The 16,393-nt window shown below is 40.3% G+C and overlaps 1 protein-coding gene across 1 annotated transcript in view; it reads left to right on the top strand.

Annotated features, from left to right (window-relative positions):
• MYRFL (myelin regulatory factor like) overlaps nucleotides 1-15,793 on the top strand; it is a 113,876-nt gene extending 98,083 nt beyond the window's left edge. The window contains exons 20-28 of the mRNA XM_012788736.2: nucleotides 921-995; nucleotides 1,074-1,126; nucleotides 1,253-1,429; nucleotides 9,361-9,423; nucleotides 10,050-10,137; nucleotides 12,284-12,358; nucleotides 14,888-15,008; nucleotides 15,336-15,410; nucleotides 15,528-15,793. Coding sequence (XP_012644190.2) covers nucleotides 921-995; nucleotides 1,074-1,126; nucleotides 1,253-1,429; nucleotides 9,361-9,423; nucleotides 10,050-10,137; nucleotides 12,284-12,358; nucleotides 14,888-15,008; nucleotides 15,336-15,410; nucleotides 15,528-15,614 — 814 coding nt within the window. The 3' untranslated portion in view covers nucleotides 15,615-15,793. The remainder of the gene's footprint in view (nucleotides 1-920; nucleotides 996-1,073; nucleotides 1,127-1,252; nucleotides 1,430-9,360; nucleotides 9,424-10,049; nucleotides 10,138-12,283; nucleotides 12,359-14,887; nucleotides 15,009-15,335; nucleotides 15,411-15,527) is intronic.
• Nucleotides 15,794-16,393: the final 600 nt, after the last annotated feature.

Genomic DNA, 16,393 nt, shown 5'->3' with positions numbered 1-16,393 from the left:
TCCTTGTGCACACTTATTGACGGTAAAGCCACCACCTTTGATGGGGAACAATATAATGAGGAGTGGAGTTTGGAGAACCAGGTCTGAAGTCAAGCTGTCAAGAATTGGAGTCAGGTAACCCTGTGACAAGCCCAGCACAAAATGAGACTGTGAAGTTCTCATCAGACTTCCTTGTGTGGCTTATGAGAGAGCCCTGAAGACACCCCCAAAAGAGGAGAGTGCTAAGTATTTGGAGGCATGCGCCTTGATGGGAATAGCTTCCCCAAGCTCAGAACCTTTAAGGAAAGCTTCCATTTGGGTATATAAGTTCTGGTAATCGTGGGGAAAGACATCCTCATTATTTTGAAGTCACACCGTGTGGAAATGAATGCTTTATTGCATTTCTTTTCCTTCCTCTGCCCAATTTGGTGCATTGTGCTCTGAAAAGACAGGCGGCCAGAAGGAAGATGTCAGAGAAGCAGCCAAAGGGTTTGGCATCCACAGCTGACTGAACCTGCGTGGCTGCGACCACGCAGATGACCCTCCGCCGGCGGACGTGAACCCTGCTCTGACTCTTTCCTGTGAGGCGCAGAGGGCTGCCTGCAGCCATTGACACGCTTCCTCCCGTAATCTTCCACTAGTGACAGACGCTTCTGCGGCAGCTTGCCAGGGCCGGGGGGCTGCTGGGTGGAAAAATCTATCAGCGTGGAGTACCCCAGGAGCCTCTGAGCTCCAGGAAGCCCGGGGCTTTTTCTCGCCAGGGCAGAAAGCATACTGTGCTGGTTTCCATGGTGTTTCTGTCAGCCATGGCCGCCCCCTCCCCCTCTGCTCCCATCTGTGTGGCCTGTTGAGAGTACATCTTTGGCCAGCTGGATGTGTGAGATATATCTGGAAACAAATCTGCCACATAATGTGTGGTTTTTTGTGTTTTTTTTTGACAGTGCCTTGACGATAGTCTCCCTTTACATACTTAGCTTAAAAGATCAAGACCGAAATGCCTCAAGTCTCCCTCCAAGGTGAGAGTTCAGATGTCATATTCCTTTGGGGAGAATTATTCTTGCAGGCCCCTCATTAATCACTTCGTTCTCCTCCAGCAATCTCACAAGCCCCCAGGAGCCAGCTCTGCCGCCCACAGCCTCCTCCTCAGGTAAGGCCTTTGCATGCCTCACTGGTGCTCAAACCCAGGCCACATTTCATGTGAACTGTCAACAGAAGAAACCAGCCTTTCAGGTTAACCTCCTTGCTTCCCTCCTCTCTGCTTCATGCCTTGCAGCGTCTAATACATCCCTGGCAACCACACAGACCTCCTTACGAGTACCTGAAGTTACTTTCTGTGAGATCCTGCCATGTGAGCAGACTTATTGCTGCCCCATCTGGGGAATGAAAGGAGTCTTTTCAAGTCCTGTGCAAAGACAGTTCGAGGAGGAGTTCCGTCAGAGGCGATGGGCAGGTAAATGATGTTCAAAGAGAAACAACTACAGCATTGAACCTGAGGCTTTTTTCCCTGTCAATATTTACTTGGATAGTCTGTTAATGGTTTCACTCTTCTATTTGGGGTGGCAAACTCTTTTAAAACACAAATACAGAAAATGGCAAGTCTCTATAATATTGAGTTCCATGTTCAGGGATGGAAATGTGGTTGATTTGACTGCTTAAAGTTTTCACCAAGTAGAAGGGCCTCATTTGTCCATTGCCAACAAAGGTAGTAATAGTAGCACAAGTGAAGTAATTGCATGCACGTGGATTGACTTTTTGGCTCATTTAGAATTTTAAAAATGATGTGGTATCTGGGCTCTCTGCCCAAACCAACTAGGGCAAAATGTAAGAGCCTTGGAAACTCTGATTTAGAGTTCAGGGTAAAGCTTTAAGTCAGTGAAACAACACAAAGTTGGTGTTTTGCTTTCAGAATATCTTCCTCTTACACCTAGACACACACACACATACACACACACAGCTGTTTTTCAAGTAACAGAATTTTCATGTTAAAAAATTATAGAAACTTGATCAAGGACTACAAGTATAATTATCTCTGTAAGATTATACATGATTCTTTCAAATATACATTGTTGTTTTAGACATGTCCTTCTATACACACATATTAATGAATGTCTAAAATAATATTAATGATGATGTTAATAATAAGAATACATATTAGTATGATTAGGATGCTGTCATAACAACTCCCAAATAATAGTGGCTTCATGGGGCAAAAATTTATTTTCATTCACTCTATATATTAAATGTGGACCAAAAGAGAGTTCTTGGTCATCATGCCATTTAGGACCCAGCTGAAGGAGACTCCATCTCATTACATATTTCCACAGTCTCTGTAGCAGTAGTAAGAGAACAAGGCAAATTGTGTACTGGCGCTTAATGCTTCTGCCTAGGTATAACACATGTCACCTCTGCTTATACTTTATTGGCCAAAACAGGTCAGTCATGTCTAACTTAAAAATGGATGGAGAAATGCAGACCTAACATGTACCTGGAGAAGATGAACCAGAATATTTGTAAGCAAACCTAGTGACTGACACAGAACATAGGCAGTTATTATCCCCATCTTGGTCCAACGAGGAAGCTGAGACACACAGAGTTCCTTCCCCACACCTATGGGAGGCAGTGCTTGTACTATTTTTCTCATGAAAATTTTTTTATTGAACTTGGGAACAGATGCATAAAGTGAGGATAAAGTTTCATTTTGGAGAAAGGAATGAATTTCAGTCATCATATTCTCAATATTTTTAAATATGGAAAAATCCAGAACTATCACAAAAATCCCCAAAGCCTCATCCCTTGTGAAAGCGAATGCAATCTCATGGCTGGTAAACCCTTTTCTTACCTTGGGGGTCTATGCTAGGACATGTGATATCCTCTTATCAGAGCCATCCTCAGAAGGAAGCATCTCACCTGCGAGAAATGTATGGATAACAAAATCTCCTGAACAGGAAGAGGCTGTGGGCTGGTCCACTCTTCATTTTTAAGGGTTTCTTGAGCCTTGAGCGAATTCACTCCTGTAGCCATCAGCCCTTCAGAGTAAGGGAATACAGTCATGTGTCACACAACATTTCAGTCAATAATGGACCACACATACGATGGTGGTCTCATAAGATTATAATGAAGCTGAAAAATTTGTATTGCCTAACGACAATCTTGTCTTGATGATCCTGACCCTGTGTAGGCCTAAGCTGATATGTGTGTTTGTGTCTTAGTTTAAAAAAAAAATTTAAAAATAAAAAATTTTAAAATAGAAAAAAGCTTATAGAATATAAAAAGGAAGAAAATATTTCTGTACAGCTATACACTGTATTTGTGTTTTAAGCTGACTGTTATTACAAGAGTCAAAAAGGTTTTAAAAATTTACAAGTATATACAGTAAAAAGTTACAGTAAGCTAAGGCTAACTCGTTATTGAAGAAAAAATATTTTATAGATTTAGTGCAGCCTAAGTGAACAGTGTTTATAAAGTATATAGTAGTGTACAGTAGTGTTCAAAGTTTGCACAAGGACTTACCACAAACTTGCTGAGAGCAACTCACCCAGAGCAACTTTCAGCCCTACAAGCTCTATTCATGGTAAGTGTTCTCTATAGGTATACCATTTTTTAATTTTTTATATTATATTTTTACCGTACCTTTTCTATGTTTAAACATGTTTCGATGCATAAATACTTACCATTATGTTACAATTGCTTATAGTATTCAGTATAGTAAGTAATATGCTGTACAGGTTTGTGGCCTACAGCAATAGGCTATGCCATATAGCCTAGCTGTGTAGTAGGCTATACCCTCTAGGTTTGTGTACATGTACTACGATGTTCGTACAATGACGAAATTGCCTAATGACACATTTCTCAGAGCTTATCCCCTTGTTAAGTGACTATATTGGGAAGAACAGCCTTTACCAAACCAGATGAAGGTTTGTTGCTCTATTCTCTGTGACAGTGAGTGTCTGCTCATCTCATGTTTCTTTATCTATGGAAACTCCCAAAGAAAGAAGATCTGGCCAGGCTGTATCCACCTAAACAGAACTAGCAGCTTCTCTGTCTAAAAATGAAATTTAAGTTCTGCCTTACCAGGCTCCCTTGTACACTAGGAATCTTGTTTCCTCTTCCTTCTTTCAACTGGAGAAAAATGGAAAGAATTTAAGTGTTTGATTCTCTCTTACCTTTAGAAAACCTGAAAACTTTGAGGGATTTAGAGTTACAGGATCTCAGAGAGCAGCTACACCTGTGGCACTCTGAGAATCGATTATTAACATACTTTTACCATGATTTGATTGAGAAAGTACATAAAGGGAGAAAGAATGTAAGTATAAATTCAGTTAAGCTTTTATTAAATATAAAAGGGAGAATGTAAATAAGTTAAGCTTTATTACTCCAACAGCAACATTTGAAAAACAGCATAAATCTATGGGAGAAATGTTACTTTTCAAGTCTACAGACAACACCAGAGACCCTTCTATGCAATCACATGGGGTTTCAAAGGCCCTAAGTCAGGGGAACCTCTTATTTATACCAAATTATCCATTTTACAGCTGAAGAAATGGAGGCACAGGATCTTGCTTAAGATCCCCCAGTTGAGTTACTAGCAAAGTTGGAACTGAAATCTGGGTCCCCTGTTTCCCTGCCCTGGGTTCCTTCCCACCACCAACCTGCCTCCATTTGTTTGGACATGAATGTACAATGGACCTGAGATCAAACCTAGAAGATGTAGAAAATATCCACTCTATGGTTCCAGAAAGCCCCTTCTTCTTTACCCTCTTTAGTCTGCCTGTAGCCATTGAGATGTTCCCAAGGTGGGATATTTCTGGAGGGCTGAGGAAGGGCTTTTTGCTGCAGGTCCATGCCTCCCTTCTGTTCAGGGCAGTGTATAACACTGGGGCTCCTAAATACAAACGAGGAGAATGCCAGGCAACTAGTCTTTTCAACCAGCTGTTTCTGAGGCATTAAAGACCAATTAAAAATTAAGAAGTAAAAATAAACAAGAAATTCAATGGTTAAAAAAGAAACTTAGAAAAACTCTCAGTGGGAGGCAGAGTAATATCTAGCAGTTTACTAAGCCCAAAAACACATTTATGAGCCTCCTCCCTGAGGAGCAAGACTACAATAAAATAAGTGAAGGGAAATCAGCATTTTTATGACATGCTGAGCCCAAGTCATTATGCTCCTTTTGGGACTAAGTAGATTGTATCTGGGTAAAGTGTCTTTCAGAAAGGTTATCTCCCCTCTCCCCCCCACTTAATAAAAGGTTTGAGTAAGAGTAATCAGGAAGTGGAAAACGAGTATTTTGGAATATTGAGCTTCCACTCTGAGGAACCAGCTGAATGTGATGGATGGGCTTTTAATCCATGGATCTCACAGAGATTTAAGTCGACATAGGAGTTCGTTAGATATTAAAAAGTAAAAGCCTGTGGGGGAAAACAATCTATGGAAGTCTACAGATTATGAGAGAGTTGGTGAAGGTTTTTAAAATATCACAAAGCAGAAAGGCATCTGAAATTCATGCTCATTTTGCTTTGGAGACCAGAACTCTGAGAAGAGCAAATTGCTAAAAGAAAATGTATCCCTGTGTTAAAGGACTCAGCCATTGAAAGGTGGGGCTTGTTAGCTTTTTCATGGCACCAGTCTGGTTTAATCAGGTCAAGAGAAAGATATCCAAGATGCAGTATTGGACTCATCTATCAACATAGTTTTATAAGTACTGCAATATACACCTTCTACTATGACAGGGCTATGCTTTGGTTGGATAGCATCTTAAATATCTACTCTCCAGAAGTTTCTAATTTGGTTTATTGGGAGGTCTCATCTACCAATTGTGAAATATATCTCCAACTTTTCATGAAAACCACTGGGAATGTACTATATTAAGCTTATAGTGAATATTACTGGAAGGTATTTATAAAATGAGAGCTACCCCTGTGTGACAAAGGAGGATTTATGACTTTTCAATAACCAGCCTTTCAGAGTCAAATAGTCCTGCTTCAGAGAAGTGACAAAATGGAGATGTTTTGTAGGACATTTAAAATTTATTTCCTGCTTTTGAAAAAATCACTTTTATAATTCTGATCTTCAAGATTATCTCTTCTCAACCTCACTTTTTTATTCTGTTAAAAAAATACCTTATCCCCTCAGATACTCGATCCTATTCCTAGGGTTCCGTATCTCCAGAACCTGAAAATGTAGTTCTGTGGAAGTGGGACAAATCTGTAGTTCTGTTGCCAGGATTTATAATGAGCTCTTTTCCTGAAAATTCAGCAGGCAAGTAGAACAAAAGGTAAAAGAAAACAGACAGGATAGAGAAGTCCTGGTTTCTACTTCTCTTTATGCCTCATTTGCCTTGTAAATTTACAGCCTTCTGTGGAAGCAATCTTAAGCAGAACTAATAGTAGGAGACATGTGTTTGAAAATTATTATTGGAATAGCTAGACTCCAAGAAATCTGGAGTCCTTTCGGCAGTATATATATATGTAAAGGGAAATAAATATTCGATTTTCTAGAAAGTCCTCATATATCAAGATCCATTTCTTCTTAATGGAAAGCATCGTGTTGGGCAGGACACTCAGGAAACCTGCCTTCAGGTTCGGTCTCACTCCACCTGCAACCAGGGTGCAGGGCCCAGCGTCCCATGTTCATTCTCAGCATCCTTCTGCATCCACCCCTCTGGGAAGTTCCCTTTGGGTATGTAAGAGAAAACATTTTTCTAGAGGTTAATCAGTTGGCCTTCCCTCTTCTTTTCCTTCCCCTTGCCTTGTGGCTCTCTTCCTTCCATTCTTCCACAAATGTTTATAAGCACCCCCAGTGAGCCCAGCATCGCCCCCTGTGGGGACACAACAGTGAACAGGACACAGTCTTCAAGGAGCATAAGGCCAGGTGAGCAGACAAGTGACCAAAGCCCTCCCCCTTGTGCAAGGAGTACTGACTAGGACAGAGATGCTTAGGACTGATTGTCCCCACATACTGTGTTCTGTCGCTTTTGGATTCTATCCTGAAATTTGATACAGAAACTTGAACATAGATCTAAATCTGCAAATTTAAAAACACGTGACTGCCAAAAGTTCACACAATTCTTTTGTTAGGTTTGTTTAGCAACCCACTAAATGATTGCTTTCACTGTCCGCTTTTAAAAGATACATATTTTTTTCCTATAGTCTTAACAGCAATCACCTGAATGGTTACTTTTTCCAAATTGCTTTTAAAATGCCTTTTCAGCTATGAGGGGGCCTCACCACTCCTCTGGCTCCCTTCCCCGAAGCCTGCTCTGGCCCTGCACCAGTGACCCAATTCCTCTCTTCAGTGGACTGCAGCTCAGTCCTTACCCTAGGCTTTAAGCTCTCTTTTTTCCTGCATGGATATCGTTTCACAAATTTCCAGGTTAGCAATTTGTGGACTCTGGGATGAGATGGCTTAAATTGGAATCCCTTCTCTATTCCTTACACACAGGGTGACTGTTAGTGCCTCAGTTGTCTTGTCTGCCAAGTGGGCATAGCCTCCCTCCTGAACTGTTATAAGGCCCTCAGAACAATATTCAGTGAATAGTAGGCGTCAGTGGATAGTAGATGTAACTATTGTATTGTCCCTCAGTGCAAAATATGTAAGTCCCATAGAATTTCCTTTAATGTTTCATATTCAAGTTATTAAGCAGTCAAGAAGACATGCTCAATTTGCTAAGTTTTGCTTATCCTTAGAGACCCCAAACTCCATTTGCATGAAGAAGGTTAATATTTCATTATTTAACTGTAGAGAAAGTCTTGCTTTTATTTTTCTTCATTTCTATCTACTCTTTCCATTGCCCTTGAACCTGTTCTCTATTTTAACAGGGTCTACTAAGCGGCAGAGAGGCCATGGAAGTAGGCAGGGTTGAAAAACCAGTGGGGACCAATATACACTTGACACCAGGTCCCTGTGGTACCTGAACTCATCTAAAGGGATTATTTAACTAAACTGTTGTGTCTCCTTGTTTTCCCCTGGGATCTCCAGGAATAGTTCAGAAATCAGTTTCCAGACATCCATATTATTGTTCCTTTCTCCTTCATACTTTCCAAATGTTATATTTTTAATGACTTTTGTTTTCACTCAGAAAAACAAATATGACTCATGAGTGTGTCCCTGCTGCCCAGCAATTGCATATAAGCCAGCTTTGGGTCGGGCACAGCATTTGCCTTCAGGACCTGTTATATTCACTCAAGAGGTAATATCAGGATCAAAAGGAGATCAACAGGAAGGTAGATGTTGGCTCCGTAAAAGGGAAAACTAGCACTCAGCACTGCCCAGCGGAGGAATGGGCTACCCTGAAGTTAGTGAGTCCTTTGTCCCTGGAGGTATTCAAACAGGGATTCCCTGATGATGGTTTTTTTTCATTTTTTCCTACATAAGCATGTATAATCCTGAGAGAGCAACATTTAAGTACATAGAAAAGAACCCATATAATCCAAACCTAATTATTTCAATTAAAAATATTACTAATTCACAAGCTAGGTAAGAAATAAAACTGCCATTAGATTGTCTTTAATCTGAGAAAAAATGGTTTCCGTAGTATGCGCAAGGCATTATGCCAGGAGTTATAGGAGGATTCAAAAATGTTAACTGAGGTTCCCTATTCAGGAGTGGTCAAGAAAGAACAAAAATACATGAAAAGTTAAGTAATAACACAGAGGTAATACGCCCTTCAGTATAGTGACAGATATGCTGCTGGTTGGTGACCACAGAGATGGCTCAGTAATAAACGCTATGGCATTGGAGAGGGGGGAGCGGAGAGCTGCAGGACCTAATTGCAGACGGGACCTTAGTTTGCTCGGGCTGCCATAACAGAATACCAGTGACTGGGTGGCTTAAACAACGGACATGTTTTCTCACAGTTCTGGAGGCTGGAAGTCCAAGATCAGGGTCAGCAGGTCCGGTTTCTTCTGAGGCCTCTCTGTTTGGCTTGCAGATGGCTGCCTTCTTCCTGTGCCCTTGCATAGTCTGTGCTCTGTGCACCTGTCCCCCTGGTGTCTCCCCTGTGTCCTCATCTCCTGCTCTCATAAGGACGCCAGTCAGATTGGATTAGGGGCCACCCAACAGCCTCGTTTTAACTTAATCACCTCTCTAGAGACCCTGTCTCCAAACACAGCCACACTCCCAGGTGCTGGGGGTTAGGATTTTAACATAGGAACTTGGTGGTGGTGGACAGAGGACTCAGTTCAGCCTGTAGCAGGTGGCATTGGGAGAAGGTGAGACTAAAGTAGATCTCTAAGAAATGGGATAGCGGTTGGATGGGTGGGAAGGTGGGAGAGGGAAGTGGGCGGGGGGAACATTCAACTCACAGAGACAAACTAGGGCACACACGGGGTTTTTCCTTATCCTGAACAAGCCTTCAAGACTAATAGACATTTTTTTCCTTTTCAGAATACAAACGCAAATCATTCCTGGCAAGAGATGCTCTCACCAGCCCTGACTGGAGGAGTGACTGTAAGTTGACATTTAAGTGACACTATTTTTTGGCTTTGTGGGGTGAGGCAGAGCAGCAAGTCGTAAAAGCATTACTGAAGTGAGGAACAGGGACAATGGCTGTGCCCGCCACCGCGCATGTCCATGGGTTTACATTTCACAATCCACGCCAGCCTAAACATTGATGAAGCATTACAAACAGCCACTCACTACTGGACCAGTTGCAGTTGCTCTCCATAGATTTTAATATCTGTTTAAACTTCCTGCCCACCTCTTCTATTCTGACTATATTTTTAGTTTGTTTTCCGTTTTCTGGAACAGATTGCATTTCACGTTGCATTCCATTTTCAATAAATTTCGATTTAGTAGGACTTCCATGGTCCAGAAATTCTTTTGGATGTTATGAGGGCTATTTATTGGAGCCTGGATTTTTATTAGTTTTCTTAAAATTTACTATAACTAAAAAAACCCAAACCCCAAATCTTCTCCCCTTCCTTCTCCTCCTCCTTTTTTCATCTGAATGCAAATGGAATCTATCCAGGAAACTCTTACTTCACGTCCCATAATTTGGGGACTGTGCTGGAATACAATCCTATTTATCCCCTGCAGAAGATTTACTTTCTTTTCTCTATTTCTTCTAAATTCAGGGATTGATACAACCATCAGTTCTATTCAGATTATGGAAATCCAGCAAATAATAGATCATCGGTATTGCAGCAGAAGCCTGCGGTGCGGGTGGGTAAGCCTCCCCATTATGCCCCGGTTGTTTCTGCAATTTACACAGGGCGCTGGGTTTTGAGCTTGCAATGAAAGCTAAAGCTACGTGGCAAAATCAATGTGTGCTTACATTGCTCCTTAAGTGAAAACACATTTGTTACATGGTGGACGAGGGAATCATAAAACGGTTGGTATTAGCAAATGTCAATAAACCCTGGCCCCAATGATTCCAGTCTCCTGATTTAATGGATAAGTCCAAAGCAAAAAGCCTGGGAACAGCTCTGCGCTGCCTCTCTGAGGGCACATACCAGAGGCACAGAGCTGCTAGTTAATTTCATAGACAAGAAAGACATTGTTACTGACGGCTCCGAGTTATAAATGAGCTGACGTTTGTATATTTTAATAACAAGGGGATATCATTATTTTAATTGCTGAAAAAATATAGCTTATCTTAGCTTTTTCAGTTATGAAGAAAAAATCAGATATTCCAAAAGTTATCAGCAACATCCATTTCTAGTGTATCTCCCATCTCCTCTATCAAGATAATGATACATCTAGAAGCTGAGTGCAAGTTGCTTCAGCAAGCACAATATGTAAGTTGTAGGCATTAAGGATGGGAGTTATTTTTCTTAATTTGATAAGTATTTATTGGGTGCTTGCTAGGTTAAAAGCAAGAACTGTATTTTGAACTGGTGTCATGAATCCTATGGCTTTTGAGCCTTATTTCTTTTTTAACCTGGTATAACTTAGGCTTTAAGTTGATGGTCCTGAGTTATACAAGTCACCTGTATGATGCTTTATGATTTGTTTATGATCTCTGTATTCATTATCTCATTGAATTCGCACAACATCCCTATGAGGTTGGTATTATTCATCCCCATTTTGTAGTTAAGTTTCAGTGAGCTTGAAAAAGTTTGCTTAACATTACCCATCTAATAAGTGAGTGTCAGAGACAGACAATTAATGTGGTAAGGTGATATAATGAAGAACAGCAGGATAATTCAGGTTCAGATCCTAGAATTTTGATAAGATGTTTATTCTCCTTGCATATCCAGTTCTCAGCTATAAGATGGGGATGTTATCAACCCGGCTGGGTTGTTGTGAAGCATGCAGACATCGGGAGGAAGTGAACTCCACTTATCTATGCTTCCCCATCTGACAAAGTACTCCTGATCCCAGCACAGATCTTTCTATTTTTTTGATACATCCATTCACTGAAATAACACTGTTCTCAAGTTGGTATGCACACAGCAAGCATTTTTTTTCAGTTTTATGGAAATATAATTGACAAGTAAAAATCGTATATATTCAAGGTATACAATGTGATGTTTTGTTTTGATAGATCTGTACATTGCAAAATACTAGACCTTTTGATTTCTTTTATTTTTGCTTTCACATTTTTAACAACTGAGTTTAGTATTATATAAAGAAAATCTAAAATGACCAGCTCTCATTTTTCTGATTTATCTGATTTTAAGTTGTTTTTCCATTATAATTCAAGGATGGTAAGGTCATAAAGAGAATTTTTGTTAGATACAACATGCCTTGTTGCTGGCATTTTTCATTACAGTATGAATCAAAGAAACTTCCCTCTTATCCAAGTATCTCTTGGGGGGAGAATCCATGTATAAGCACTTCTGTCTTGGAGCATTCTCCATTTCTAAATGATAATTAGAACTATGCAAATTTGAGCAGATTCAGGTTCTAAAAGTACATATTTCCTGCTCGTGTTGCTTAAAAAGGAGTGATTTATGGTAGAAAAACTGGTATTTATTATTTCCAATCCTCCTTTCCAGGGAGATTGTTAGTTTGTGGCCTTTGCCTCTTTGGCTTCTGAAATCTGTATCTCCTTAAAGGAAACTGAAGTCATTTCCTATGTGCGTATGGGATTTGATTTTCCATTATTTTTTCTGTGTGTTCTAAAATACTATAAATCTTTGTGATATATTTTATATTAAGACCTGAAAGAGATCACTCTGAAATTTGACAGGTATATCTCGAAAGACATAAAACTATATATACCAGGATAAACTCCATTTTCTGTATTTATTATTTATTATACCCTATTTCACAGTTTATATAGTATATGATGAATGACAAAAAGCCTTTTGAAGCCTTTCCTGCATATTTTGATTTTTGGTTTTATTTTTTTTCCCATAATTAGGTCTGGAAATTACAATTACAATATTCCTGTTAATAAGTACACACCCACCAATGTCAAATTCTCTCTGGAAATAAAGTAAGTTCATGACTATAAAAAAACTTCATTTTTGTCATACTTAAGGAGCAAGTCTGAATTGACTTCACTATTTGACCCATAAGTTAGGAGGTAGAAAGCTATCAGTTCATGATAACTAATGACAGATTGGGGCCAGTTGAGGGAGGGGTTCTCAAAATGAGGGCTGGGATTACCCCAGGGAATGGAACCGCAGCTCTAAACTGTACACTCAAGCCTGCCAAGTGGGAGTGACTTTGGTTTGATGCTCACAAGCTGCAGCCTTCCCCAGTCTCCCTTTGCACTGGGATGGGAACAAGAGTAATAACATGGCCCCCAGGTTGGGAGAGGGCACTGCACATTTTGGTGAGTTCCTGGTAGCAATGCTAATACAGACACCATGACTTTCACTCAGGAGAGAGAAAATCGAAGGAGCCAGGGTTTGCATTGGGCAGACCAGGGTTCAACTGTTCTGTCACATACTCATGCTGTGATGTTGGAGAAGCCATTTATTTTCTCTGAGTTACCATTTCTTCATTTGTAAAATGAGTATTACATTATACCATAGCATGTAGAGCTGCTCTGGGAATTATTGTTGATAATAGTGAAATTAATGACAACCATTTGCTGAGCACAGACTATCTGCCAGACACCATACACTTTAATACTGGGTCATAAATCCTCACCATAGCCACAACAACCCTCCCAGGTGGGTATTTTTTTTTTTTTAATAGTTTATATGCTTCAGACACAAATACTTGGATTTAGAGTTTCAGTACATGTCAAAAAATGCATCTTGAAATTCACAGCTTGTAAGTGATGGAGCCGGGCTTCAAATCCAGCCCATGCTTTGAACCATCACTGTCTGGCCTCCCCAGTGAGGTGCAATGTAAGGATATTGCCCTCTCCTAACACATAGTAGGTTCTCAATAAACGGTAGCTTTTATTATGACTACCTTTCTTCCAAAATCACAAAACTCTAACATTCTTATCAGACATGTTAAATCATTATGGTACTTTAAGACTTTTGACTCACTTCACTCAAAAAATCATGCAGTGAGCTACTCACCATAAAGATAGATGGTTTTGTCTCCTGATTTTAGTCTCTTCTTCTCTCCCCTCTCCACTTTCCTCTATTCTCTGCTTCCTTTTCTTCCTCTCTTTCCCCTCTCGTATGTCCCCTGCTCTCTCCCTCCGCTTGTCCAGCTCTGTCCTTCCTCCTGTCACTCACCACACTCCCCTGTCTCTTCCACCATTTCTCTCAGGCTTCCTACTCCTTTTCCCAACAACTTCGTATCTATGAGGAGATAATGACACTCAATCCAACTGCTTGCCTTGGAAAGGTTTGTTTCAATATTAGTAGCTAATATTTTATGACGCAGAACCTACCCTATTTCAAGACAGAGCAGAAGCTAAATGTACTATTCTTTTCTTTTCTTTTTCTGAGACAGAGTCATGCTCTGTCCCCCTGGCACCATCATAGCTCACTGCAGTCTCAAACTCCTGGGCTCAAGAGATCCTTCTGCCCTAGCCTCTTAAGTAGCTGGGACTACAGGTACATGCAACCATGCCCTGCTAATTTTTCTATTTTTAGTCAAGACATGTCTTACTCTTGCTCAGGCTGGTCTCGAACTTCTGAGCTCAAGCAAACCTCCTGCCTCAGCCTCCCAGTGTTCTGGGATTACAGGCATGAATCACCATTCTGGTCTCTAAATGTACTATTTGTATGAGCTAAACGTACTAATCTCTAACACTCTGTAAGTAACCTGGAAAAACATTTTCTTATTCATTTCTAGCTTTCAATGGAAGGAAATAAGATTATATGCTACATCCCCTGTAGAGACAAAAGATCACTTTCAGGGGGATGAGCCACTAAATCAGACCTTTTACTTTATGATTAATTTTTCTCATACGGGTGATTTAAAAATAACACATATACTCAACTGAGATTGTAGGTTGTCACCACTTGTGCAAAAGGATTGTTTCCAAAGGCAGATGGATCTCATCATCTTGATAATAATTATTGAGTCAACTTCCAGAGAAGAAGCAGCATCCTTTATTGAAGGCCTTCTACTCTGATAGCTGTTGATATCTAATGGAACTCACTCCTAGACTCCTACCTGTATTTATTTGCTTTGTTGTTTCAAACCACATCTATTCAGACCATGAGTTTACATAATCTACAATCCGGGAAGCTTCAGATAAATGCAAATTCAGTTGCCAGTCAAAAGAGAAGGTATATATCCAAAAATTACTTAAAATCTATGGCGATAAGAAGTTCTAATGTGAGATGATTTAATTGTCATGAGATTAAGTTTTAGAAACCATCAAATGCTATTCCATTAATCATCTGAGATTGGGTTTCTTTTTGTAATAATGAGATGTGAGCTAGCCTATTGGCATCAGTGAGCTTTATGTAATTAAATGCCTATTGTGAACTTTGAATGGATTTCCAAGTTACATTCCCATCGGTTCTTCTTCTTGCCAAGGTGTGGCCTAAGAGAAGTTGGTAACCGCTTTCAATTTGCCCTTTCTTTCCTTTGTCTCTTGAAGCACAACAGAGCCATTGATAGTCTTCCAGTGCAAACTCACCCTTGGAAATATATGTTTCCATAGTACAAGGGAAGCCAAAGGGATCCAGAGCCACAGGGAAGTCTCCCAGGAGATGACACAGGTAACGTTTTCTGGCTCCTCAGCATTCTGTCCCTGTTCCAGTAGAATTGTCTTTGGAACTGTGGCTTCTGTTCCCTACCAAGAGAGGGATGCACGAGCTAAATGCCTGCGTTTCCCCTTGCTGACTGGCCCTGGTCACAGGGCTGGCCTCAGCGTCTTCCTTGTGTCCCTAAGAAGCTGCAGACTGTTCTAGTGACACCTTTTAAAAGCTGTTATCCCAGATACCTCTCCTGCAGTCATTGAGGAAATGCTTTCTCAGCCTGTACTCTTTCCAATTGCGAGTGTGAAATGTGGTTATGAAATGGACTCTCTTTCATTCATTATTTAGGGATTTCAGCACATTTGGAGCCTCCCTGTAGCCCGATTCTCTGACAGCGCATACCATTTCCGTGTAGCTGCACCGGTGAGATTGCTTTTTTCTTTTTCTTTTCAGCAAGAAAGAAATGGACCAATCAATCAATCACTTTAACTGTTGTTAACTTTTATGTTAATCTTTCTGTGTTTTTTCTTGTTCTGACAGGATTTAGCTGACTGTTCAACGGATCCCTATTTTGCTGGGATATTCTTCACAGATTACTTCTTTTACTTCTATCGACATTGTACCTAATTTATTCAAGTTTGGGAACTTTACCACAGAAAAATACTCAGAAACACAGTTAACGGAAACTGATATCCTCTTGCAACTTCTTTTTCATAAAATATTTACACTTATTGCTGAAAGACTTGTTCAGGCTTTGGCTTTCAACAGTTTTGAGACATTAATGAGGAGAATAAAGTGTTTGTTGAAACCTGAAATAATGTGGTATTTGATCTTGCTGTGACTATGAAGAAAACATTTCCTAGAGTAAACAGTACTGTTGGATTTGAAAATACTGCTTCTGGTATTAAGGAAGCTATCAGGTCAAAATAAGCAGGTCTAGCTCTATTTTGTATTAATGTGTCTTAAAGCTTTTGAGAAAAAATGAAAAGGCCATCTCATCTTGGACCTATTAAACAGACTGTCAAGAATGTGTGATGCGGTGTGTGTGGGAGTTGTGTGTGTGGGGTGTGTGTGGGTGACTGTTTATTATATACACACATACACTAGAGTATAGAATGTAGCTTGCCAATGAAATGGATTAAAAAAATAGTTTCAATTCTGTTTTGCAATGCTTGATGGACACTGAACTTTCTCTGTGAATAGGACATGCCCCCTTGTGAAGATGGAAACTCCTATGACTCAGAGCCCACTGAAATTATTCAAACTAGCCAATCCCAGGTCTGCTGACACTGCCTTGCAGGTTCCTGCCCTGCGCCTCCATAATAATGGCTCTTGTCCACAGTTCTTTCCTGCCTTCTGATTGCCCCTGGCGCTATTATAGCTGTTACATGTGGTCCCCTGGGGTG

The sequence above is a fragment of the Microcebus murinus genome, chromosome 10, assembly GCF_040939455.1.
Source record: "Microcebus murinus isolate Inina chromosome 10, M.murinus_Inina_mat1.0, whole genome shotgun sequence".
NCBI lineage: Eukaryota > Metazoa > Chordata > Mammalia > Primates > Cheirogaleidae > Microcebus > Microcebus murinus.
This window is presented reverse-complemented; position numbering and strand designations above follow the sequence as displayed.